The sequence below is a fragment of the Myotis yumanensis genome, unplaced genomic scaffold (genome assembly GCF_028538775.1).
Source record: "Myotis yumanensis isolate MYYU_CA2020_CCGP unplaced genomic scaffold, mMyoYum1.0.hap1 SCAF_2, whole genome shotgun sequence".
Taxonomy (NCBI): domain Eukaryota; kingdom Metazoa; phylum Chordata; class Mammalia; order Chiroptera; family Vespertilionidae; genus Myotis; species Myotis yumanensis.
The window spans coordinates 187,615,780-187,640,932 of NW_027223753.1; the positions used below are offsets into that span (position 1 = coordinate 187,615,780).

At 38.1% G+C, this 25,153-nt stretch overlaps 1 protein-coding gene across 9 annotated transcripts in view; it reads left to right on the forward strand.

Moving 5' to 3' along the window:
- Positions 1–25,153, forward strand: part of MECOM (MDS1 and EVI1 complex locus) — a 578,899-nt gene that overhangs the window by 545,671 nt on the left and 8,075 nt on the right. For 6 of the 9 annotated variants that reach the window (XM_070406852.1, XM_070406847.1, XM_070406848.1 and 3 more), the window contains 6 exons: positions 1,194–1,281; positions 9,225–9,251; positions 15,074–15,240; positions 16,308–16,385; positions 20,467–20,636; positions 22,923–23,067. In XM_070406852.1, the coding sequence (XP_070262953.1) occupies positions 1,194–1,281; positions 9,225–9,251; positions 15,074–15,240; positions 16,308–16,385; positions 20,467–20,636; positions 22,923–23,067 (675 nt within the window). The remainder of the gene's footprint in view (positions 1–1,193; positions 1,282–9,224; positions 9,252–15,073; positions 15,241–16,307; positions 16,386–20,466; positions 20,637–22,922; positions 23,068–25,153) is intronic. The other 3 variants (XM_070406849.1, XM_070406850.1, XM_070406855.1) reach the window with 1 other exon arrangement.

Here is a 25,153-nt window from a genome sequence, read left to right on the forward strand (position 1 = left end):
CCATGTTTTGTGTGTAGACTGTCTGTTACACATTGCCCATAGAGTTGTATTTTCAACTCAGTGATATATCCTTTGTGAAGATAATTTCTCAGACTCTCTTTCTTAGACCCTCCCAATGAAATAGACTTTCAGTTCCTTCATTAACCCATTATGTCCGTGTCTACCACCTCCTAACTTTACTTTTGCTTACTCTTATCTCATTCTTCTCTCTGGCATTTGCCTCAATTAAGCCCTTAAGCCTGTCATTCTACCAAACTTGGGAAAGGACTACACCCATTTTAGTGTAAAAACTGGGTTGAAATCTCATCTTTTCCTGTCTTAAATATTTTTTCACCCATCAAAAGGATAGAAGAGCTCCTATTTTAATAAGTGAAATAGTGTATGCAGAACTAGCACATATAAAATTTCAAGCAGTGGTAGCTGTTTTTATTCATTTTGATTCTATTTTAAAAGTGTACTTATTCAAGCTTTTAAAAGAAACTTACCCACAGTTGATAAAATAAATAATTCAACTCATGTCATTTCCTATATGCTTAATAGAAAATAGAATGACAAACATTTCTAATGCAGAGGGCTATATATATAAGTTTTGGATGTCGCTGTCTATCTTCAAATAGATCCTCATCCTCTTCCTACCCCCCTCCCCCTTTCACCTGCCCTGTTTATCAGCAGTTGGCATCCAAAAGAAGATGCTTACACCTCAAAGAGTGGCTAGCAGGGTGTACAGTATGCTTAGAAACTCTCCTGCCATTATTGGCAAATATGGAAGAGGTATTATGAATATTTGGGGGAGCACCTTCTTGGTAGAAAATAATTTTAATTTTCAAAATGAACCCTGTCCTCACGATTTCAAAGTCACCAAGCATTCTTGTCTACAAAGTGAGTGGAAAGGTACAGACTTATCACCAGTTGCCTCTGATTTCATGACTCTTCATTTTTTTAAAATATTTCCTCATTAGAATGACTAGTCATTCAATAGGATTTTTCCATATAAATAGGACCTCCTCTCTTTGCATGCCTAGAAGTGCCGTAAGTATTCTTTAAGAACTGAACAGATGACTTTATATTTTTATTAGTGTGCTTCCCAGAAACCTACCATTTGCTTTACTGTGAGCTGTTTTAAATGTCAGTGATTATGTAGTAATTGATATATGAGTCTGATTCATATCCCAAATCTAATTTTAACCTTTCAGAGTAGAGAAAAGAAAACTAACTGACCCACTTGAAGCTTTAAAAGAGAAATACTTGAGACCTTCTCCAGGATTTCTATTTCACCCACAAGTAAGTATTTTGGATTTGAGACTTGAAGCTTGTAAACTAACTTGTTGATCCTGAAAAGCAGGTGCAATGAAATGAAAAGAAATCTTGAGAACATTAGGATTTCCTATGACGCTGGTGTAGAAGAACACAGGAAATTCTAGCAGAAATAAAATCCATACTCTTTAAAGAAAAAGTAATTAAAATGTGTAAAGATATCATGCTTTTGGTGTTCAGTGATAGTCTGCTATTGACTATTTTTTGAGCCAAAGTGTATTTTGTATTAAGCAAAATTCAGTTAAGAGAATAAATATTGACGTTGTCTTTTGTGCTTAAAAGTTACTGATAGTAAGAAAGGGATACACCGTGACTCATCCCAAACTCACAAAGGTTCTTTTAGTGCTTAGATAAAAGCAGGAAATGCGTCTACCTGACATGTTGTTACCATACAGGGTGAAGGAATTTATCTAGAGACCACTGGGCATTCCAGAAAAGTTCTGTAATTGCTCAGGAATTCACCACAATACACAGAGCTATTCGCTGAGTGAAGTTGTGTCCCTTTATCAAAATTTATAGTTTCTCATTGCAAGGAAAATACAAAGTAGTGTTATCTAATTGGTTATGTCTATGTTCCTACATATTGGGTCAATTTTTAAAAACTGGTTTACATATCAATAAAAATGTGGAGAATTATATTATAAGAACAAATACATAACATCTTGAATCTGGCTTTTTAATTTAATGATATTTTATTTTTTTAAAGATACAAGCTCTGGTCTATATAGCTAGTAAGCAAAAGTTTTATGAAAATGCTTGCAAACTGTAAACTAATTTGTTCTGTTTTGGTATATTCAAACCAAAAATCATGCTCCTCTAATAAAATTAGTGGAATTTTATGAACCCTATATCATAGAAAGTTAAGAGGTAATTAAGTTATATTATCTTGGGATATGACTCTTTTCCACCACCCCTCCATGCCCTGCCCTGTCTGTTACCTCTTCTTCACTTTTTCAAGTGCCTTCCCGAAGTCTTGAATAAGCAGAGTAGGAGAGCTGAAATACTATCTTCTGGGTTAGCTGGACAAACCTATCATTGCTCAAAGATTCCCTATGTATCAAACTGAGAAAATATATATAGTGTAGTATTAAAAGGGTTAAAAATATTTCAGTTAGTATTCATTTTATATAGGAAGGCTAAGGAATGATATCATTTACTTTATGGAAAAGAAGCAAGTTCTAAAATAGTACATTTTTCTCAGTGACTTATCCTATACTAGAGTCCCGGTGCACAAAATTGTGCATAGGTGGGGTCTGGATGGCCCACCCCAATGGGGGCCCATTGGGCCGGGCCAGCAAGGGGGAGGAGCCATGGGCAGTTGGCCGGCCGGCCCCGCCCCTAATAAGGGGCTGGGCTGGCCAGGTTGGGAGGGGAGAGTGGGGGAGGGAGAAATCAGGGCCTGGATCAGGCTGGTTGGCTGCTGCAGTGCGCATCATAGCCACCGGTCGTTCTGGTCGTTCCGCTGTTCTGGTTGCTGGGCTTTTATATATATAGATAATAAAAGGCTAAAATGCAAATTGACCAAATGGTGGAATAACCGGTTGCTATGATGTGCCTGATGGGCAGACACTCAACAGAGGAGCCGGGCTCACAGCTGGCAGGCGTAGCGACGGTGGTGGGAGCCTCTCCTGCCTCTGAAGCCATCGGACATCCCCTGAGGGCTCCCGGAATGCAAGAGGGCGCAGGCTGGGGTGAGGAAACCCCCCACAAGTGCATGAATTTCATGCACTGAACTGCTACTATATTATATTTAGGCTGATCTGAATTGTGCTTGCAGGCCTTACCCTGAGTATAATATGAATTTAGTGTCAGATATTGCCCCCCAAATGTATCTCTCTTAGTAATTTCTCTTCTAATTATAACTAAATGCTTATAAGGATATTATAGTTATATATGTTTAATTACAGCAATAAAATTATTTTCCTATTCTGATTATCTTTAAAATCTAGTAATTAAGCACTTCTAAATTAAATGCTATGGGTACATGGCATAATGGAGAAAAAAACTATTGGGATTTAGTGTCTTCCAGTGACACAGTGAACCTGGCTCCTAGTTTCCTTATCTATAAGACTAGAGGTCCGGTGCACAAAATTTGTACATGGGGGAGTGGTGTGTGTCCCTCAGCCCAGCCTGCACCCTCTCCAATCTGGGACCCCTCAAGGGATCGGGCCTAAAGGGGCAGTCGGACATCCCTCTCACAATCCAGAATTGCTGGCTCCCAACCACTCGCCTGCCTGCCTGATTGCCCCTAACTGCTTCTGCCTGCCAGGCTTATCACCCCCTAACTACTCCCCTGCCAGTCTGATTGATGCCTAACTGCCTTCCCCTGCTTGCCCGATTGCCCCTAACTGCCCTCCCCTGCCGGCCTGGAACCCCTAACTGCCCTACCCTGCTGGCCTGATCACCCCAACTGCCCTCCCCTGCTGGCCAGGTCACCCCTAACTGCCCTCCTCTGCCAGCCAGTTCGCCCCTAACTGCCCTCCCCTGCCAGCCTGGTCGCCCCCAACTGCCCTCCCCTGCCAGCCTGATCGGCTCTAACTGCCCTCCCCTGCAGGCCTGGGTTCCCCCCAACTGTCCTCCCCTGCAGACCTGGTTGCCTCCAACTGCCCTCCCCTGCTGGCCCTCTTGTGGCAGCCATCTTATGTCCACATGGGGGCAGCCATCTTTGACCACATAGGGGTGGCCATCTTGTGTGTTGGAGTGATGGTCAATTTGCATATTACCCTTTTATTAGATAGGATGAGGGAGTTGGATGCAGGGTCCCTATTCTCTGGAGTTCAAAGATTTCTAGCTAGCCAAGGGAAATTTCCTGGTTCAAGAGATGGGAGACTTTGTCTACCAATAACTTCACATGTGCATGCAACTGTCACAAATATAGTATGTACTTGTTTTTAATGAAAGAATGTAAGAAAATATGCTATCTTTTAAAAATTATATATTTTTATTGATTTCAGAGAGAAAGAGGGAGAGAGAGATAGAAACATCAATGATGGAAAAGAATCATTGATTGGCTGCTTCCTACACACCCAACTCTGGGCTTTGAGCCCTCAATCAAGGCATGTGCCCTGAGCCTCACCGGTGGGAAAATATGCTGTCTTTTAATGTCCCCAGAGTATTAAAGGATCACAAAAGATGAGGCTTCTGTATAGTGCAGAGAGCAGGGCAGTCATGCCCTCGAATCTTCGCAGACATGCCTGTGGGATCACATGCAGTGGTTTTCCTTTCCACAGTAGAGTGCCATGCCTGGTGTGAGGGACTGCCTATTGCCGTGTGTTGCTATTAGAACAGGACCCAAGAGTGATAATCAAATGTTTAATACTTTGGATGTCATGAAGACTGACCAATCCAAATGGACTCCTGCATTCTGGAGCTCTTCCCACACCAGCTGTACATGCTACAGTTGCTCTAAGGGGGCTCAGTCTACAGGGTTTTTGGAGAGGAGAACAGGGCAACAGGGTGGGTTGGATATTCAGGGTGCTTGGGGCAGAGGCTATTTACTAATGACTATAAAAGTATTTCATTAATTTCTAACCATCATGACTGTTTTCATGTGGAATGGCTGTATGTCACTGGGATGTAGAGACTGTGGCCTGGGAGAAACTTGAGTCACCCTATTTTCATCAAACCTTCAGAAAATCAGCCTCAAATGTTCTGAAGTTCCAGTAGAATTTTTTTGTTCTTTTTCCTACTTATGAAATTCTATCTAGCCCAGGGGTGGGCAAACTTTTTGACTCGAGGACCACAATGGGTTCTTAAACTGGACCGGAGGGCCGGAACAAAAGCATGGATGGAGTGTTTGTGTGAACTAATATAAATTCAAAGTAAACATCATTACATAAAAGGGTACGGTCTTTTTTTTTTTTAGTTTTATTCATTTCAAACGGGCCAGATCCGGCCCGGGGGCCGTAGTTTGCCCACGGCTGATCTAGTCTCAAGATCCACCTATAAACAAACAAATTATAATTATAACTAAATGCATATAAGGATATTATAGCCATATACATTTAATTATAACAAAAACTGCCCAGAGTTTGAGGCCAGAAATAACTGATCTGCAAGTGGCTTCACTAGGTTTTGAGCAGTGTAGTTCCTCTCTCTGAGCTTCCTCTGTCAGTGTGATGGCAACACTCCTTCCAGCTGCACCAGGGTGGCTGCAAGGATCAGGTTCATGTACTAACATGGTTAGCAAGGTGCTTGGCATGAGGAAGGACTTAAGGAAAATCTTATTATTAATGAATGCAGGATAATTTCATTGTGAATATACAGTAAACTACCCTCCTGCCATCTATATATATAAAAGCCTAACTGACTGTTAGACCGTTCGACTGGTAGTTATGATGCGCACTGACCACCAGGGGGCAGACATTTCGACCTGTGGGTTAGCTTGCTGCTAGTGTCTGGCCAATCAGGACTGGGCGAGACGGGCCGAGCACACCCTAGAGCCCTTCCCAGCCCCGATCATGCACCAGTGTGAGGCACCCCACCGGTGCACAAATCCGTGCAGTGGGCCTCTAGTCCATTATAAAGAGGAGAACACATATTATCAAGGCTTTAAGGCAGTGGTTCTCAACCTTCCTAATGCTGCGACCCTTTAATACAGTTCCTCATGTGGTGACCCCCAATTTCATTGTTATAAATTGAACATAATTAAAGCATAGTGATTAATCACAAAAACAATATGTAATTATATATGTGTTTTCCGATGGTCTTAGGCGACCGCTGTGAAAGGGTCGTTCGACCCCCAAAGGGGTTGCGACCCACAGGTTGAGAACCGCTGCTTTAGGGGAAACCTATAAATCTATATATATAAAAGGCTAAACGACCATCTGACCGGCTGGTAGGTTTGGCACACACTGACCAGCAGGGGACAGACACTCAACGCAGGAGCTTCCGAGCTGTGGTGACTTGGCAGTGGCAGTTCTCAGGTGATGCACCCCAAAACCAGGGAGGAGGAAGCCCGATTCCTTGCAGGGCCACGCAATTCCACCTTTGGCTGTGGGTTATGTTGTTGCTGGAGCACTGTCGGTCCCAAATCTAGTTTATTGCACACTTATGTTTGTGTTCCACACCCTGTATGACAGCAACTTTGCAGAATGCCTTCTCTCACTCTAGGGCTCCTCGAGGGATGTCAGAGAGCCAGTTTTGGCCCAATCCCCACAGGCCAGGCCAAGAAACCCCACCTGCTGGAGGGACCCCGCTCACTCCACAGACACCCTTCGAGCCGCAGCGCCCCTTTCCCCCCAGGAATTCTAATTAATTTCCTTTCAATGTGCACAAATCCGTGCACTGGGCCACTAGTAGATATATAAATGCTTGGTAGTGGTATTTTATGGGAAAACCTGAAAATTATAATTTTTGTATGTTTTTGTATTTTACTTAACATGTCCATTCACACAGTTTTTAATCAGTGCAAGGTGAATGCCATCATAAATATTTATTGAATTTTATTGAAAGATTATTAGGCCATCTTACTGCATTTGGAATAATAACACACATTTTTTAAAAAATACATATTTATTGATTTTTTACAGAGAGGAAGGGAGAGGGATAGAGAGTTAGAAACATCGATGAGAGAGAAACACCGATCAGCTGCCTCCTGCACACCCCGTACTGGGGGTGTGCCCGCAACCAAGGTCAAGGCCCTTGACCCTTCAGTTCGCAGGCCGACGCTCTACCCACTGAGCTAAACCAGTTAGGGCAATAACACACATTTTTAAAATTGTTGTCAAAATACCTAGAAGATATAGGTACATTAAAATTAAAAAACAAATGCTGGTTATAATTAACTAACTTCTTAGTTCAATGCTTAAAGAAGTATGTTTGCTCTATTGGGCCATTAGAGGACTATTTAGCCTTCTATTTTTTAAAATATATTTTTGTTGATTTCACAGAGGAAGGGAGAGGGATAGAAAGAGATAGGAACATCAATGATGAGAGAGAATCATTGATTGGCTGCCTCCTGCATGCCCTACACTGTGGACTGAGCCCACAACTCAGGCATGTGCCATGATGGGGAATTGAACTGTGACCTCCTAGTTCATTGGTCTATCCTCAACCACTGAGCCACGCAGGGTGGAATATTTTTCTTATAAATAAGTTCTTTTAATATAATAGAGAAATATTTCACGCAGGATGGAATATTTTTTTCTTATAAATAAGTTAGTTTAATATAATAGAGGTTCTTCCTAAGTAGTTGAAAATTATTTGTGGAGTCTTATTTGAGGTTATTTTTTAAAAGGAGATAGATACAGCTACAAGTAGGTGAGATAAAGGGAGTGATAATCCTGTGTGACTTTTGGAATGTCCTTTTCATTGATTTCTGTGTTGAGTACTTTACTCAGATTGGGAGCTCATTTGAATTGCCATTGGACAATAACGTTATTGTAAAACTGGCTATTATTCCTTGGTTTGATTTTCCTATATTTTTAATATTAGTAACAAAATATGCATTTTGCTTTCAGATGTTTGGCTTTGTGAACACTTGCAGGAGAGATTCTGTTTTACTTCTACTTCTGAATTTTATTCATTTTTATTTTCTTTTGTATAAAGTGTCCCACTATTCTGTTGCTGCATCCAAAAAAACTGAGAAAAAAATTAGTCTTTTCTAAGTTATCATTTATATATTCATGTGAAATCACTGAAGTCTTCTGTCCTTCATCTTCTACTTTGCTTTCAACAAGTGTTGCTTATTTTTGTATTACTTTTGTAATAAACATTTCATCCTTAAAAACTGTGCCTTCCTTATTAAATATTCTAAAACTTATCATAGCAAGACATATCCCATTAAACCAGGCAAAATGATATATATATATTTTCTTATTCAGAACTTTTTTTAAAAATTGATCTTTATTGTTGAAATTATTACAGACGTCCCTCTTTTTTCCTCCTATAGCTTCCCTCCACCTGGTTCCACCCTGTCCCAGGCCCTCACCACCCTATTGTCTGTGTCCATAGGTAATACATACATGCATATAAGATCTTTGTCTTATCTCTTTCTGACCCCGCCCCCCCCCCCCCCCCCCCGCCCAGCCTCTTTCCCTCTGAGAATTGTCAATCTGTTCATCTCCATGCCCCAGATTCTATTCCATTCACCAGTTTATTCTGTTCATCAGATTTTTCATTCATTTGATTTTTAGATTCAATTGTTGATAGGTATCTGTTGTCACTTTGTTGTTCATATTTTTTATCTTTACTTTTTTCTTCTTCCTCTTCTTAAAGAATACCCTTCAGCATTTCATATAATATTGGTTTGGTGGTGATGAACTCCTCTAGCTTCAAAATGATATTTTTAAGGGCATAACATTTGTGTTTTCTGGAAGAGCTTCTAAGTCCATCGTGTTTTCTTCAGTGATTCTTGTCATAAATAGCTAGACTGTTGTAGTTCTTTAAATTAAGGTGTTCTGACTACTGATGGTCTGAGTCCCCTGCTAATAAAAGTCAATCAGTGTACTTCCAAGTACATAACTTTTTGTTAGTCAATGATTTACATTTGAGTAAATATTTTGTTTTCTTTGTTATTAACATTGTAAAAATACAAGAGACTATATTTTTTCAGGAAATTGCTATTTTTAGCTATTTAAGTAAAATTTAGGAATCTTGTTCTACAATGAGTAAAAAAAATAAGTATCTGCTTTGCTATTTAAGAGTTGGCAGTAGACAGCATTTAACTTTCTTGGGAAAAGAACATTCTAGTTTATAAACTATTCTAAAATTTAATTTGCATAAATAGAGGAAACTCAGCAGTGTTATAAAATATTTATTTTTCATGTCCACAGCTTTTACTTAAGTTATAGTTACCCGATAAGCCAAATTACTAAGTTAGTATAAATGTTAATTTCTCAAAGGATAGATTTTGGTAAAGATACCGATACAGAAGTAATTTTTTGTTTTTGTTTCAATTTTGCTCCCAGTTCCAACTGCCTGATCAGAGAACTTGGGTAAGTTTCCTGCTTATATTTTTGACTAAAATAATGTAGCATTAAAAAGAGAACTTATACTCTAAATTGCTTTACAGGCATAAAGAATTCTGAGCCCCTTTCCATTCAATGATATGGCTTCAGTAGATAGTTTTTCAACTTGTGAAGCTGTGAAATATTTTCCATTATAATTGGACATTTAGAATGCTCTAGGAAGTTTATTCTATAGGTCTGACTCAGTCCACATAATTTTACCTTGATGTAGAACTCTTTTTGAGCACCTGGGAGCATGTTATCAGAAGAGGCTTTGAGATGGGTCACTGAGTGGAAACAACCATTATTTGGGGGAGCCCATATCTGCATGTTAAAGGTGCTTTTGATAAAGGCTTCAAAAGGATAAAACATGAACTTATGTGTAGACACAAGCTGACTTAGAAATACATCCATATATCCCAGGGCAGAACTTGGTTTTAGCTATATGGAGAAAGAAGAATAAATGCTTAAAAATCATATCCAGCTAATGAATGGATCTTTTAGCACTGGGTCTCACTTCCTTACCTTTTAGTTACATTTCCAGTCAGTTGTCAGTTAATAAACAATAAAGGGACAACTTTATTTTTTATTCAAGAAAAATATAGTGTTTATTTAGTTTTCACTCTCAAAGAAGCCTTGGGTCAATTGAAATGTATATAAATAACACCTAGTACAAAATTCCCTCTGCGTGTATGTGCTTTTGCTTTTTCATTTTCTTTGTTCACTCAAAATATTCTGATTTTTGAGGTATGGGTAAAATTTTGGAATGTAGTTCAATTTTTCTTTAGTCACCACATAAAATTATATATAAATTATTTGAAGTTGGAGCACTTTAACACTTATTTCCTCTATCTGATGTTGGTTTTCCTTGACCAGAAATTCCTCCTTTTTCTTTCTTTTATGGAATATGTGATGAATTATGATTTTTTCTCATCCTGATAGACTTTTAAGGATTAAGTTCATTCATTTCAAAAGTATGAGGGGAGAGAGACGGAGAAAGAAAGAGAGACACTTAGGCAAAGTTGTATAGGCTTTTCTTTGATTATCCCGGCCTATATTTCCAGTATTCCTCATCTGCCTTTCCTGGCATGGGTAGGTCTTGAGTCTCGTGCCACCAGGTCCTCACTTTCTATGGTGGAGTATTACTTCCCAGTGGCTATATAGGTAGCTGCTTCAAGCATAAGGTGCTGTCCCCTACATAAATGGCCATGGTTCTACCAACTTCTGAAGCCCATTTCAGATTTTAAGTTAGATTCCATTTGCTGATAATGCAACAGTATAGTAACTGCTATTGCAGTTCTTTGAAAACACTCTCATTTCATTGGTTCATAGGTTTTCTTCAGAGCTGTGATTTATATGTGTATTATAAAACATGGATATTAGTGGGAAATGTTAAATATACATGCTTTTACCTTTTAGTGGTAAAAAACTCTAAATAATCATGATTGCTGAATGTGATACATGAGTGACATAATGATAAAATATGAATATTTACTTCCCCCACAAATGGCCATAATTTTGAGACTTCTCAAGATTATCAAGTGAATAAATATAGAAAACTACCAAATCTACAAACTTTCCCATCAGAAGTTATTTATGAAAAGTTAGTTATTTTATGATAAAGGCATGTGTACTTTAATTTGTGAAACATTAGGTCACATAATTTATGGTGCCATTGGACATATCATTTCATTTAATCAGATTGTCACTTTAATAGTTTTAAAGAGAAACTTCAATAACAATGTTAAGCTAAGTACTTAGTACCTAGTTGATGATATCTTGCCTGCTGAAATATTTTTAAAAATACTAACTTTACTTGAATAGAGATATAGCTACTTTTTTTTCTAAAAACAAGGGAGTTGTATCTAAATATTAGTTTGCGTCAGTATAAAGTTAATAGCCTCTTGGGGACTGGAAGGGGGTGAAATGACTTCCTTTTCCTGACATCTGGCTGCAGATACCATCAACAACTATTATATATATAAATAAAAATTACTGTTCCATAAAAAATCACTGTCATTTACAGATCAGAGATTAGCCTATGACATTAATAGGGCATAGAGCAATACGTTTCTAAAATATATGATCTATCTTTTCCTCCTTTAGTTTTCCCACTCTCAGCAAATTGCTTATTCATGGTAGTACACGTTGCCCTCTTCATTGGATTTTTCATAATTGAAAAATAAATACTGTTCCATTTGTCTCAATTCATCGTCTTTTTTAAAAATTGTTTTATTGCTTAAAGTATTACAAAGGGTATTACATATGTGTCCTTTTTTCCCCCCGCCCTTGACAATCCCCAGGCCTCCCCTACCTCTTCATTTTTTTAACTTTAAATTTTTGTGTGTTTTTAAAATAATTCTTTATTCTTGAAAGTATTACATATGTCCCCCTTTCCCTCCCATTAACTTCTCTAGCCCACCCCCACCCCTTGCCCCAGGCCCTCACTGCCCCATTGTCTGTGGCCAATTCATCTTTTTAAAATATCAAGTCAGACTTTATAAAAATGAATGTCAAAACTTACCACTTCTGTAAAATGGGTGTTATTTCAAGAGGAACATCCTATAAGTCAGACCTTATAGACAAAGAAAGTGGGGGTGTTGACACATATGCTAAATAAAGCTCATCTAAATCCAACATCTTAATTTGAAATACTGACACTAGGGCTGAGGTTGGTCACAGAACTGCTAAACTACCCAACTGGCAAATGTTTAAGTTACTTCTATCGGTTCTAATGGGGAAATATATCCTTTTTAGCTGAGGTCAAGAGCTATGAGAACAAATCTTATGAAGATGACAGGAAGGGCCGAAACCGGTTTGGCTCAGTGGATAGAGCGTCGGCCTGCGGACTGAAGGGTCCCGGGTTCGATTCCGGTCAGGGGCATGTACCTGGGTTGCGGGCACATCCCCGGTGGGAGATGTGCAGGAGGCAGCTGATCGATGTTTCTCTCTCATCGATGTTTCTAACTCTCTATCTCTCTCCCTTCCTCTCTGTAAAAAATCAATAAAATATATTAAAAAAAAAAAAAAAAAAAAAAAAGATGACAGGAAGGATTCAGTGATGGCTTTTATGTTGCTCAGTTGTAGCTAGCCAGACAGAAAGTGGTGGTGTGTTTATGTGTAGTGTTAATAGCTACCCTCAGCTCACTTCCCATCCTCTCTCCCATTTCCCCACTCCAATTTAATCCTCCTTCCTTTTGACACCAGAAGCCCAAGGTGGGGGTGGCTTATGCAGAGGCACTTGGGTAACCCCTATTATCTTTAAGAATGTCATTATTAGTCACTAAGCCCATAATATATTGTCTTGTTTCTTGATGGTTTTCCCAAATCGAAACAGTTTGAGGTAAAATAATCACAGTGATCTTTCTTCAAAAGGAGCTATTAGCAGCTACTAAAGCAAGACACATTTCCCAACAGCCAATTGCTCTTAAATAACTTAAAGGACTTGTAGTTTATATGAGCTATAGATGAAAGCCGAGAATACTAATAGTCATGAGTAAGCTATTTTCCATATAAAAGGAAAAGTGTTTCTATAAGATGTATTGCCACAGGAATCCGAGTGTGTCAGCAGGGCGGACACTCAAATGATTTAAAACCACTAGATAATGAAACTTTACTCACATATTAAATGTACATAAATAAAACATTTATAATCATCACCCATGCACTTTCTATTCTGCCCAATAAATATATGCGATCATGACCCTTACCCTGGCTTGTTACTGCTAATCAGCTTGAAGGCTAGAGGTCATTTTTCATTCAGACAATTTATTCCATGGAGGGCGGAATATCAAAATGATTTTCTACAAGGAACAATTAGAAGGAATAAATGCAAATAAATTAGTATCATAAAATATTTCTGGATTGATTTTTAATAAATAAAATCCTAAGTAATATGAAAATGCTAATGCTCTGGCTAGAGGGGGATAATGACCAAATTCTGCAGGGACAGAATTTCCACCAACCTCTCTGAGCAGCAGCATCATTCTGTATCTCTGCCCTGTGATCAGTACATGTCAAAATCCTTCATAGTGACAAATGTGCTGTCCGCTTGCATCTGTGGAGAATGTTTTAGCAGCTGAGTGATTATGAATCAAACCCCTGAGCTTACAGCCCCTACTGCCTCCCAATGCGTTCACATTTGTCGTCTGACAAGTAAATGTATCTTGACTTTCCTCTGAGATTTTTTTGCACCGTGTTTGATGAAAGACATTTGGCAAATTGGCAGTGGAACCCTGTACGTTGCAATTTGTAGGAGTCCCAGCATGAAATGAGAGGGCAGGCTCCAGGATAAAGGGAAAAGAAAGAGAGCTAACTGCAACATGAATAGTCATTTGAAGAAGTGAGCATAAAATCTTCCCTTTGTAAGAAGAGAATCATGTTCAGGACGTTCTGTGAAGATTTTGCTCTACTTTAAGAAGTCAATGGTGTTCTGTCCAGGTGCATGTCCATGGAATGAATTATTTTTTTAATTTTCCTTTTGAGTAGGACGTGTTGCTGTTTATTTTTAACCTGAGCTTATAAATTAGGCCTCCAGCTCTGACCTGCCATCTCATCCGCAAAAGAATCATCCTCTTGGGTTGAACAGTTGCTTGACTGTGCAGTTGTTACCATTTTTAATCCTTGCTTGGAGTCTTCTGGTCTACCACCCCAGCTCTTTGAGAAACATACAGGGTGCATATAGAGTGCAAACACCTTTTTAACAGCTCTCTGAGCTCTCCAGTGGCATAGTGCCCTGAGAACCAAATAAATAATGGGAGAGTTGATTTAACAAGACGGCCTGAGAGTTTGCTTTTTCTGCTTAAAAATTCAGTAGTAAGCAGCTTCCAAATAAAATGTAAGCACTGAGGAAACTCAACATTTTGAGAGTGTTGAAAGAAAGGGGATAGTCCCACTAACTGTGGACGTTAAGGATCAAGTCACTTTAAAAGTCAATGCCACCCTCTGATTGTGACTGTGTCAGATACATATGCAGGTGGACAAAAACTTGAAGATTATAGGCAAAATAAGTTAGATTGTTTGAGGGGAAGAATTAGGCAGCGTAGATTTCTTCCAAGAATACTTCTCTAAGAATGTGATTATACTAATTACTCCCCTTATAACACCCATGCCAAGTTATGTAATATGAAGTTATAATATTGTATGAACTGTCCTTCCCACTCAGTCTTTGTCCAAAACAAATGAATATGTCATCAAAATTCTTTGTATATGATCCCATTTAAAATGTAGTATTCCAGATATTAATAAACATCGTCTTAGGCAAAACACCTCTTACCCATTTAATTTTTCTTTCTGAGTTAGACACATTTGGCTTAAGCTGTAACTTTGAAACACTTGATGTTTTTCATGCTGTGAGTTCTTTTCATGGGACTCCATGCTTCCTATGGTTTTTATTAACTAGGCAGGCCTACAGGACCTTTCCCTATAATTTCCAGTTTACTGTCAGTATCCATAACATGATACCAATGCTCTCACTTAATTTAATAAAAATCTAATTCAGCTTTATTATCTCTCATATATTTCATTGCTCAATTGTACATCAGATTATTATAAAATGCTCTCACCAAGGTCCTATGAAAAGGGATACCCAGCATTTTATGGGCTTTATAACCTTTATTATTTCCAAAATCAATAAATTCTCTTAGTGTTTGTTTAATATTGGGACACTACGCCCTCTCTCTCTACAGACCGTTTCATTCAGCAGATTTGATGCTTCCTTTTAATTAATGATGCTCGTGGTTTGCTAGGGATTATTACAGAAGAAAAGGCGTCAGATGGGTCCTTCATGGTTTCGTGCTTTTGCCTTTCAGATGTCAGCTATTGAAAACATGGCGGAGAAGCTGGAGAGCTTCAGCGCCCTGAAACCTGAGGCCAGTGAACTTCTACAATCAGTTCCGTCCATGTTCAACTTCAGAGCGCCTCCCAACGCCCTGCCGGAGAACCTCCTGAGGAAAGGCAAGGAGCGCTATACCTGCAGGTACCTGCCAAGTTCATTATGGCTGCCTTTCCAAAAATCTCCCCTCTGATTTCAAAGGCCCCACTGTTTGTTTTGGAAATTATTCTTGATCGGATGATTAATCGCGACCATGATAGATCTCGAGCACTTCAAAGTACCCTTTATTTAGTGAGATATAAAAATAGTGGTTTTTAAAAAATTATTATTAAATGAGAATTTTAACACAGGCCATTTGGTTGTGATAAATGAGGTTGGAAGCAGTCCAAATACTATCTACTTGTTTCACTTTGATATTTATGAATTTTCTTTCACAGTTAATTATTTTCATCCCGAAGTATACTACTACTGTCCTCAAGCATACATTTATTAATTGTGGTGGCATTGAAAAATAAGGCCATTAATGAAGGACGAATAAGGTCGATGAGTGAAGAAAGCTAGTTAATAAGTTTCTTGTTACTCATCAAGCTTGCTTTTTGTTTCTTTTTTTAAAAAATAAATTACACTTATAATTTCTACATTGTCTTCAGAAATTTGTGGCATCTGACTCAGGCAAATCAATTTATCTGCTCTTTGGAAAATATGTCACTCTGTTTCCAGAAAAGATTTTCCAGGGACATACCTTGATGGATGAGGTCTTAGAATCTTGTCTGCTCTGATACCACTCAATGTACAGAGAGTTGTCACTGCGGTTAACATGTAAAATGAGTTGAAACATTTGAAATCTGTTTACATCAACCCAGAATCACAGACTCTTGTCATTTTTTTTATCCCCTTGTCTGGCTCAGTTTCATGAATATAAAGATACAGAGTTAATAAAAGAGGCGTATGGGGGTCATCAAAACGAAAGTCTATTTTCATAAACTGCTTGTTTATGCATCACCAAATTCAACCAGATCTCGTAACGCAGCCTTCGTTTGTAGAGTTATTTATATCTTTAGAATGGCTTTATTGCAAATTTTAAATACCAAAGACATGTGAGTTCCATGCAGGATTAATTAAATCGGGAATAAGCATCTGGCATCTACCCGGCTTGAGTGAAACAAAGTCAATTGTACTGACTTTCTCGTATAAACATCTTTTCATAACAGATACTGTGGCAAGATTTTTCCAAGGTCTGCAAACCTAACACGGCACTTGAGAACCCACACAGGAGAGCAGCCTTACAGGTTTGACAATTATTTTTACTCAATATCTTGATAAATATTGTAGTAATTAAAGTGGACGCATTGCCACAATTTTAAAGGAAACTACTTTGAGACATATCTGAATGTATGTCTTTTTAAGTTTGAGTCAAAGAAGAATTAATTAATGGCTAGGATGAAAATTAGAAGCATCCTAATTTATTTAATCAAAACTTCTTATATCTCAGTTTAAAAGTTCTAGCAGTATCTATTACAGATATGTGTTTAAGAAATGTTGGTCATTTAAAAATTATTTTAGTTCTCTCTTTTCTCAATAATTAGTGCTATTTAATTGAAAATAATTACAGTGTTACAGCCTCTTTTTTCAAACCTAAATTTTGGCTGGGAGTTAACAACTGGGATATTACTTCGCTTCCCTAGTAGAGTTGAGTTAATGTCCACAGGTCTCATTAGGAGGTTAAAAGAATGAACCTTAAACCTGGGAGGAAAAAAATGTGGAACTAGGGGTCGAACAAGTAAAATAAAACATATTATAGGAAGAGGGGCAATTCCACCAGCAATTTCTAAAGTACCTCTTAGTTTATTCTGTTAAATGTCAAGTTCAGCCACAAGACATATGAGCACATATCTAATTTTAATATTATTGTTTACTAAAGAATGAAAGTAATCAGTATTCTCCCTTCCAGTTTTAAAATATAACCTACATTATTTACTATGCAATGCTTTGCACATAATATTAGGTACTCATAAATATTTCTTCAAAGAATGAATGTTGTTTATCTTTAGTGATAGTGTAATTTCATTCTGCTTTGAAATTCTTATGCATCGCATATGTGTAAAATTATTTTTGTCTGAATGCTCACTTTTTCCATTAAAAAATAAATTATTTATTAGGTTTCAAAGTCTTTTTACATGCAAAGAATAAAAGAAATGGGCAGACCAATGCTTATTTGAAGATAATGGAAATTTAAGGAGAAAACTAGAGGGACTTAAGCAGAAATTAATGAAGTGTTTTCTGAGATTCTTTGCTTTCCTACATGTTTTATAAATGACTAATCATAAGTAATATTTATATTTTATATGTGATAGAATACACTTGATATAATAGGTCTCAGAGATATATATATAAATGGAAAGTTTTAAGTACTTTCCTTTTTGGAAAAAAAATTGAGATTCCCAGAAATTGTACTTAAGCGAAAGATGTCCACACTTACATTTTGTTATGGCCAAGGGTCTCAGAGGCAACTATGATATTACTAGAAGCCTGGTGCATGGAATTCATGCACTGGAGGGAGTGATGGAGTCCCTCAGCCCAGCCTGTGCCCTTTCACAGTCTGGGAGCCCTGTGATCAATCATCCCAAAGAGGTAGGCCCTGCCCACCTGGCAAGGGCTCTGCAACAGAGGGAGGCCTGCCCACCCGCCGCAGGGCTGCTGCTGGGTAGCCTGGGCCTCCCTCTTTGGGGCAATACATCACAGGGCTCTGCCATTGATCGTCCCAGAGAGGTAGGCCCTGCCCACCTGATTGGGACTCCATGATGGATCGCCCCCACAGAGGGAGGCCTCATCCACCCACTGTCATCCGCTGGTCAGTGGCCTGGCCTTCCCTTTTTGGGGCGATTGTGGAGCCTCTCGATGGATCAATCACCCTGCTGGCTAGTGGCCTGGGCCTCCCTCTGCAGGGCAATCGTGGGGCAATGGCCAGGCCCCCAACCAATTGCATTGCACCCACTTTGGCTGACCTGGTGCCAGTGGGTGTCATAACGTGGCCATCTGGAAGGTCATCCAGGAGGTCGTTCTGCTGTTCAGTCATTCAGTCGATTTGCATATTACACTTTTATTATTATAGATGCTTATTTTACTCTTTCTTTATACCTCAATTCAGTGGTGTTATTCCATCTCAAATATGGGGCTATTATTGTCTGTGTATTTTTAAAAACACAAACCAAAATATGTGCATAGCTAGAGATCTTAATTATTTACCCAGCTCCTCTGTTTAACAAGTGAACAGATTCAGATCCATGGATGCTAATTGCTTTCTATAAAGTCAGGTGTTGATAGACCCAGAATTAAAACCCAGGCCTGGAGCTCTCATGTCAGGGTTTATATCTCATGCCTGACCCCAAAGGCTCCCGTGACCCTGTTTACATCCAAATTCTCACTAGTTTATTGCTTATGTGTGTTTATTCATTTTAAGTATTTCTGAAGCTTAGGCTTTTAACCACCTACTAATTTGTTTGAGGAGAGTGGAATGATTTGTTAAAATTTTTTATTTAAGAGCACTCAACCTTTTGGCCAAGACATTAACAAAGGAAAGATACAAAGTAACAGATAATTATTATCCTTATTGGCCAATTTTATTTATATTAGAGTGGATGATGTTTATTAAATTTGGAAAAGCCCCTTTTCATACAGGCAGAAAGTTGGAAGCATGTCAACGACAAAATCTCTCTTCCTTACAATTTGTGTAGAAACTGTTCTGGTGGAAAGTTTTCTAAAGTGTTTTATGGGAAGATACATTTTCTCTCTCAGTATTTCCCAGGTTGTTCTGCTTAGCATACAACACAGTTGTGCTCATTGTACCATGGCTGTCAACTTCAGTGAGCCCAGGAAGTTGACTATTATGGAGAAGGCCGAGACTCTCTCTCTCTCTCTCTCTCTCTCTCTCTCTCTCTATATATATATATATATATATATATATATATATATATTTTCTTTTCAAAAACAGAGGCTAAAATATTACAACTACTATCAACGTGGGGTTTCACACACTTTTAAATTAATATTATAAGTGGGGAAAGTTAAGGAACCTCATGATGCCAGAATAGTTTCTTAAAGGGGAAAATTAAATCAGTCCTTGAGTTGGTTTATTGATACTATGCCAAAGTAACTAGTTTAACAGATTTCTTTTCCCCACTGAGCTAACGAGACTTCTGGCATCACCTAGAGACAGCCGTAGAAGCCCAAACACTTGGCGTGGAATGGGGTGATTTTTGATGGAGAGCACTTGAGCCACTGAGTCTGCATTCAGAAGTGGGAGGAGAAGGGCCCTTCACACATGGAAGAATGAGTGAAGAAATTTCTGGCTGCTAAGTTAAAAATTTTCACTTAAAAGTTATCTGGAGAAACTTGGTATTTTTCTTTCAAGCAGTATATATACAAAAAAATACAAAACGCATAATGTAATCTCTACTTTAAGATGCTAGAGAATACCCCATAAATTACCACTTGTTTTCCTCAACCATAAGAGCTAGGTGGGAGAGGGATTGCATTTTCATCTTGTGTCTAAAGGAAAACTTCCAAATATTAGCTAACTAATAATAAGTGCTTTCCTGAAAAACTGACCTGGTTCAGAACTGCTACAGACACTTTAACAAAAATAGAAATGGAAAATTGGAGGAGTGGAGAGGGGAGGGGAGTGAAGGGAGACTTTTTTGTTTTTATTCCAAAAGGAGAATGTAATGGCACTCTTACTTTCTTCTGTAAGTTTAAAAATTAATAGAGTAAAGGATTTGGGGGATCTTAATCACTACAGATTATAAAAATCAGTATCTTTGGTATCAGACTAAACTATTCACATTTTTTCAGTTTTAAAAGTTTGGAAAGTTTATTGCTATTTTGGAGAAGATAAAAGAATTTCCTTTAGGATTAGCAAGTGAGAAAGTGAATTGACTAAGAAATTATTTAATTAAACTGACTTTTTTTTATAAAAAATGATCTTTTCACTTTATGTGCAGAATTTGTGGATTTGCTTCATGTTTGTTTGAAAATGATTTAATTGTTCTCAGAGGAAAAGAAAACAATACTGCTAGTTCTTAATGTTCTTAATTTTATGAGGTTTATTTTAAATATTAGAACTGATTACGCTAGCAAATTTAGGATCCATCAAATCACCAATATTTTTATTATCGTTTTTCATAAAGTCATGAGAATCTTTAAAGCAATCAGTCTATTGGAATTGAAAAATTGACTGTGTGAACAGTGTTCTTGCTTGTGCCGTTTCTCCAAAATGTTGTTTTCTAGGTGATAATTCTGGATATTGGGGTTACTGTTCTTGAGAAATATCTTTTGATTTGCCTGCCAACATTCTCTGTGTTTATTTTTCAGGTGCAAATACTGTGACAGATCCTTTAGCATATCTTCTAACTTGCAGCGGCATGTTCGCAACATCCACAATAAGGAGAAGCCCTTTAAGTGTCATTTATGTGATAGGTGTTTTGGTCAACAAACCAACTTAGACAGACACCTAAAGAAACATGAGAATGGGAACATGTCTGGTAGGTAATCAGTTGTGTTGTGAGGAGATGATGGCTTTTTTAAAATGTGAAATGTTAATCTCGCTTCTCTCATTCCACATGGACTCTAGAATCAGATTCTGTTGGAAAAATTTGCAACATGTTTTCCTGGAGATTTTAGGATGATGTGATCGTTGAATAATATACAACTCAGAGCCTTGTTTGAATGATCTTTTCTTCTCCTGGATTCATCTCAGTGGGCAGTCTCCAAGAGGAGCATGACTCAGACTCTCAGGAGACTTAGAAATCAAGATTTCCTGAATTGCAGGGAACAATCTTTCCACCTATTGGCACAGACTGTGCCCCGGGAGTGTAGGATTTCCGGAGCGCAGCACCAGAACACCACGTTCTGAATATTGACCAGAAACCCGTGGCTGCTTTTGCAGCAGTTCTGACGCTGGGAGAACCTCTGCTGGGTAACTTCGTTAGAGATCAGTGATAGGAGATTGTGGACACGATCAGAGTCACCCATAACAAATGACAGTGGTATGTGGTTTTGGTCACAAATTCTGATGTAGAATTAAGTTAAAAGTGGCAAAAAAAAACCCCCACACATACAAAAAACACACAAAACACACACAAAAAAACTTCCCTTAGCCCAGACCTGTCAGCACATAGCAGAAGAGGTGGTGGGTTTTCTTGCCTTTGGATTCCAATAGTTAGATACTAAACCATTAACATCTTTCTGCTGGCATATGTGTGTGGAGCCAATCTGTGCAGCCACAATTTGCTTCTAGAGAATTAAGAAAGTAATTTGGGGGTGGGAGGAAAGGGTGAGTATGGAGTTCAGGAAAAGAGATTTTTAAGAACAGAAAAGAATTGGATTTATACAAAGTATAAATCTTTACCTAGGGAATGCATTTTTTAAATGAATTCTTCCTCCACTGTACAGGTATATAACTTATGATCTTGGATGACTACTACTTAGTCATTTCCCCCAAAACAAGAAATCGAATGATCATGATTTTAAAATATCAGATTTTAGAGACAGAAGTCTAATCCAATATACAATACTAGAAGCCCAGTGCACAAAATTTGTGCACTGGGGTCAGGAGGGGGGTGTCCGTCAGCCCAGCCTGCACCCTTTCCAATCTGGGACCCCTCAGGGGATGTCTGACTGCCAGTTTAGGCCTGATCCCTGCCAGCCTGATCACCCCCTAACCACTCCCCTACCAGCTTGATCAATGCCTAACTGCTCCCCTGCCAGCCCGATTGCCCCAAACTGCCCTCCCCTGCCAACCCAGTTGCCCCCAACTGCCCTCCCCTGCAGGCCTGGTCCCCCCAACTGCCCTCCCCTGCCGACCATTTTGTGGCGGCCATCTTGTGATCACATGGGGGCAGCCATCTTGTGCGAGGGTATGATGGTCAATTTGCTTATTACCTCTTTATTATATAGGATTGGCTATACTTTCCAACACTGTGCACCCTTACAGTATGCTATGAAAAAGTTCTAGTTAAAATTATTTCATAAATAAAATAGATAAGTTAAAAAATGTAATGTGTCATAGCTGAATACTTATTGACCCAGATTATATATGTATTAAGTTGAGGGAAGTTCTAAACCCCTTGGTTTTGTCATCTAGACTATTGTGATGAACTGTTAAATTGCTAATATTTTGTGGGCATGAAGTGATTGTTAGTGTAGAGTCTGACCACATATGAAGTGTTTATAATTGTGTACATTTATGGAAGCCTTGCAGCAATCTGTTGATGCAGGTATTATGGTTCTAAATGTTTTAGGTAAAGAACCTGAAGACCATCCAATATTGTCCTCTTACTGCCGTGCACAGTCTACCAATGGCTCAGCCCACCAAGTCAGAATGCAGAATTTTCTGCATGTTGTCAGTCTGTTTTGGTAACACACTTAAGCACTGGAGCAATAAATACATGTTGACTGCAACCGGGACTGATGTAGTTTCTTCTGGCAGAAGCCATTTAAGACTTCTCTATAATTTGCTTCACCCTCATTGGGTGCACAAAACCGTTCCCATGTCACAGTGGGAATAAGAGGAAGCTACTGGGAGAAATAACATCTTTGGGAGACTATACTTCATGAGTCCAATGGTTCAAAATATTCCCCAAGAGACTTTCATTGGCATGTGTACTGTGATAAATTAGGATGGCCTTGACCTCCTAAAGTTACCATTATTAATATTCAAAGAGCCTGTTTGGGGAAACAACACTGACCAAATGAAGAAGGAATGCAATTCAAAATAAGTTGCCATCTAAATAATAGTCTTTTTCACACAAGGCCTTCTCTCCCCTCAGGTACGGCAACATCTTCGCCTCATTCTGAACTGGAAAGCACAGGTGCGATTCTTGATGACAAGGAAGATGCTTACTTCACAGAAATTAGAAATTTCATTGGGAACAGCAACCATGGCAGCCAGTCTCCCAGGAACACAGAGGAGAGGTAAAGCTGGTTTTTAAACTCGTGATTTCTGAAACGAACATCTTTCCAGATACATTTGCTGCGTTTATTTTTGTTATTAATATACTACTGTTATTCCTACCACCTGTGGCTGGCACTTATTTTGAGATTAAATACAAAATGCTCTTCTAAGCACTTCACATGGATTAATTCATTTAATTGTCTTAGTAACACTACCAGATAGCGACCATTATTATGTAATTTTATCTTTGAAGGAAATGGAGACATCTAAGGTTAAAACGCTTGTCAGAGGTCATATAAGTGATAAGTGGGATTCAACCTGGGCTGACTGATTCCAGAGCCCAGGCTTTTGCCACCAGTCTGTTCTGCCTTTCTTGATAGCTATCTAGAATATTTTATCAAAAATTACCAAGGAGAAGGGAATAACAACACCACAGAGATTCATTTGAATCACTGGGCAATAGTGGCTACTATTATATGTCATTTTTTGTATATATTACATATTTTATGACTATACATATGACTGTATATATCTGTGTGTATATATATATATTTATACATATATATAAATATATATGTATATATATTTTTATCTATACATATTGTATAAAGTACCCATTGAGTGTCATATACATCTCCTTTTAGAAACCATTGGAGACTTCTTAATAAGATTCTATCACCTCCTTATATGCTATCAGTGCATGCCCTTAGAATTCTGTCATGTTGGTTCCAGTGGGTAGGATCATCCTTACTTTTAGTTACCTGGTACACTGGATCCCTCTTGTCTCATCATCAATATTAAGCATATATGGCTTAATTCATAAAGAAAACTTTTAATGCTGCTAATAAGAATAACACTTACCTAGTGTTTTACATTTTATATGAAGTTAATGAAACATGACTTTACCAAAACTACTGAATTTTTCTTATAACTTATCTGTAAGTTATAATTAAATATACAATATTGAGAACCAGATATTTCTAAACATAACTATCCAATAGCCTATTCAATTAAGATACTACATCATAAATTTTAAAAAATGTTTTTATTGATTTTAGAGAGGATAGGAAAGGGAGAGAGAGCTAGAAACATCAATGATGAAGAGAATCATCAATCAGCTGCCCCCTGCATGCCCCCTACTGAGGATCAAGCCTGGAACCTGGGCATGTGCCCTGACCGGGAATCAAGCTGTGTGCGACCTCCTGGTTCATGGGTCGATGCTCAACAACTGAGCCACACCGGCCGGGGCACTACATTGTAAATTTTAAAGTCATATGGAATTAGTTAATAAAAGTACCATTACTTTTCACCATACAAGTATTATTGTTAGTTTCTCTATTTTTGATGCTATTAAAAGTCAAAGTTAATTATGTTAGACAAATTTTCCATTAAGGCAAGCTTCAAATAAACATTATTTCCCAAAATAACATAAAAATATATGACCACTTCTATCCTTCAAGTTGTATAAAAGTGTATCAAAGGAAAAAAAGGAGAGATCTGCTATTGTGTGGCCTTTAAGAAGTGCAGTTGGATGTATCTTTTCCTCTGCTCATGAGAGGGGGGGGAGAGAATCAAAAGTAAAAACTAGTAACAAGTAAGAAAGATAATCTTGCATTTTGATAATATTTACATGATGCAAATAAGAAATAGTAAACAAACAAAAAAACATAATTTGGGTTCTGAGATGCCTATTCACATTTTCTAGCCCTTAATTGGAGATTTGTGAACTTTATAGCTGCAACATCTGGCTTCAACATGTCTAAACAGCACAGAAGTAAGAAGATTGAGTCATCTAACTACCCCCCCATCTCCTATCAGACTACTTTTGATGAATAATTTATCCCCGATAAGTTGCCACATTTGAAAGCATAATTAACAAATAGGCTTTCTTAATCATGTTGGCTTTGTTAATTTTGGTTTTCATCCATGCACTCTTTTGTTCTTTTACTTTTTCTTTCATTTTTTAAAATAACAATTTCAATCCATTTAAGAACAAGTTGGCAGTGTAACTGGAAACTAATAATTATGTCTGTGCAAAACATGTTTTCATCATTCTCTGATAAAAGAGGTTAAGAGATTAGTCGTATAAAAAACTTACTAATGATG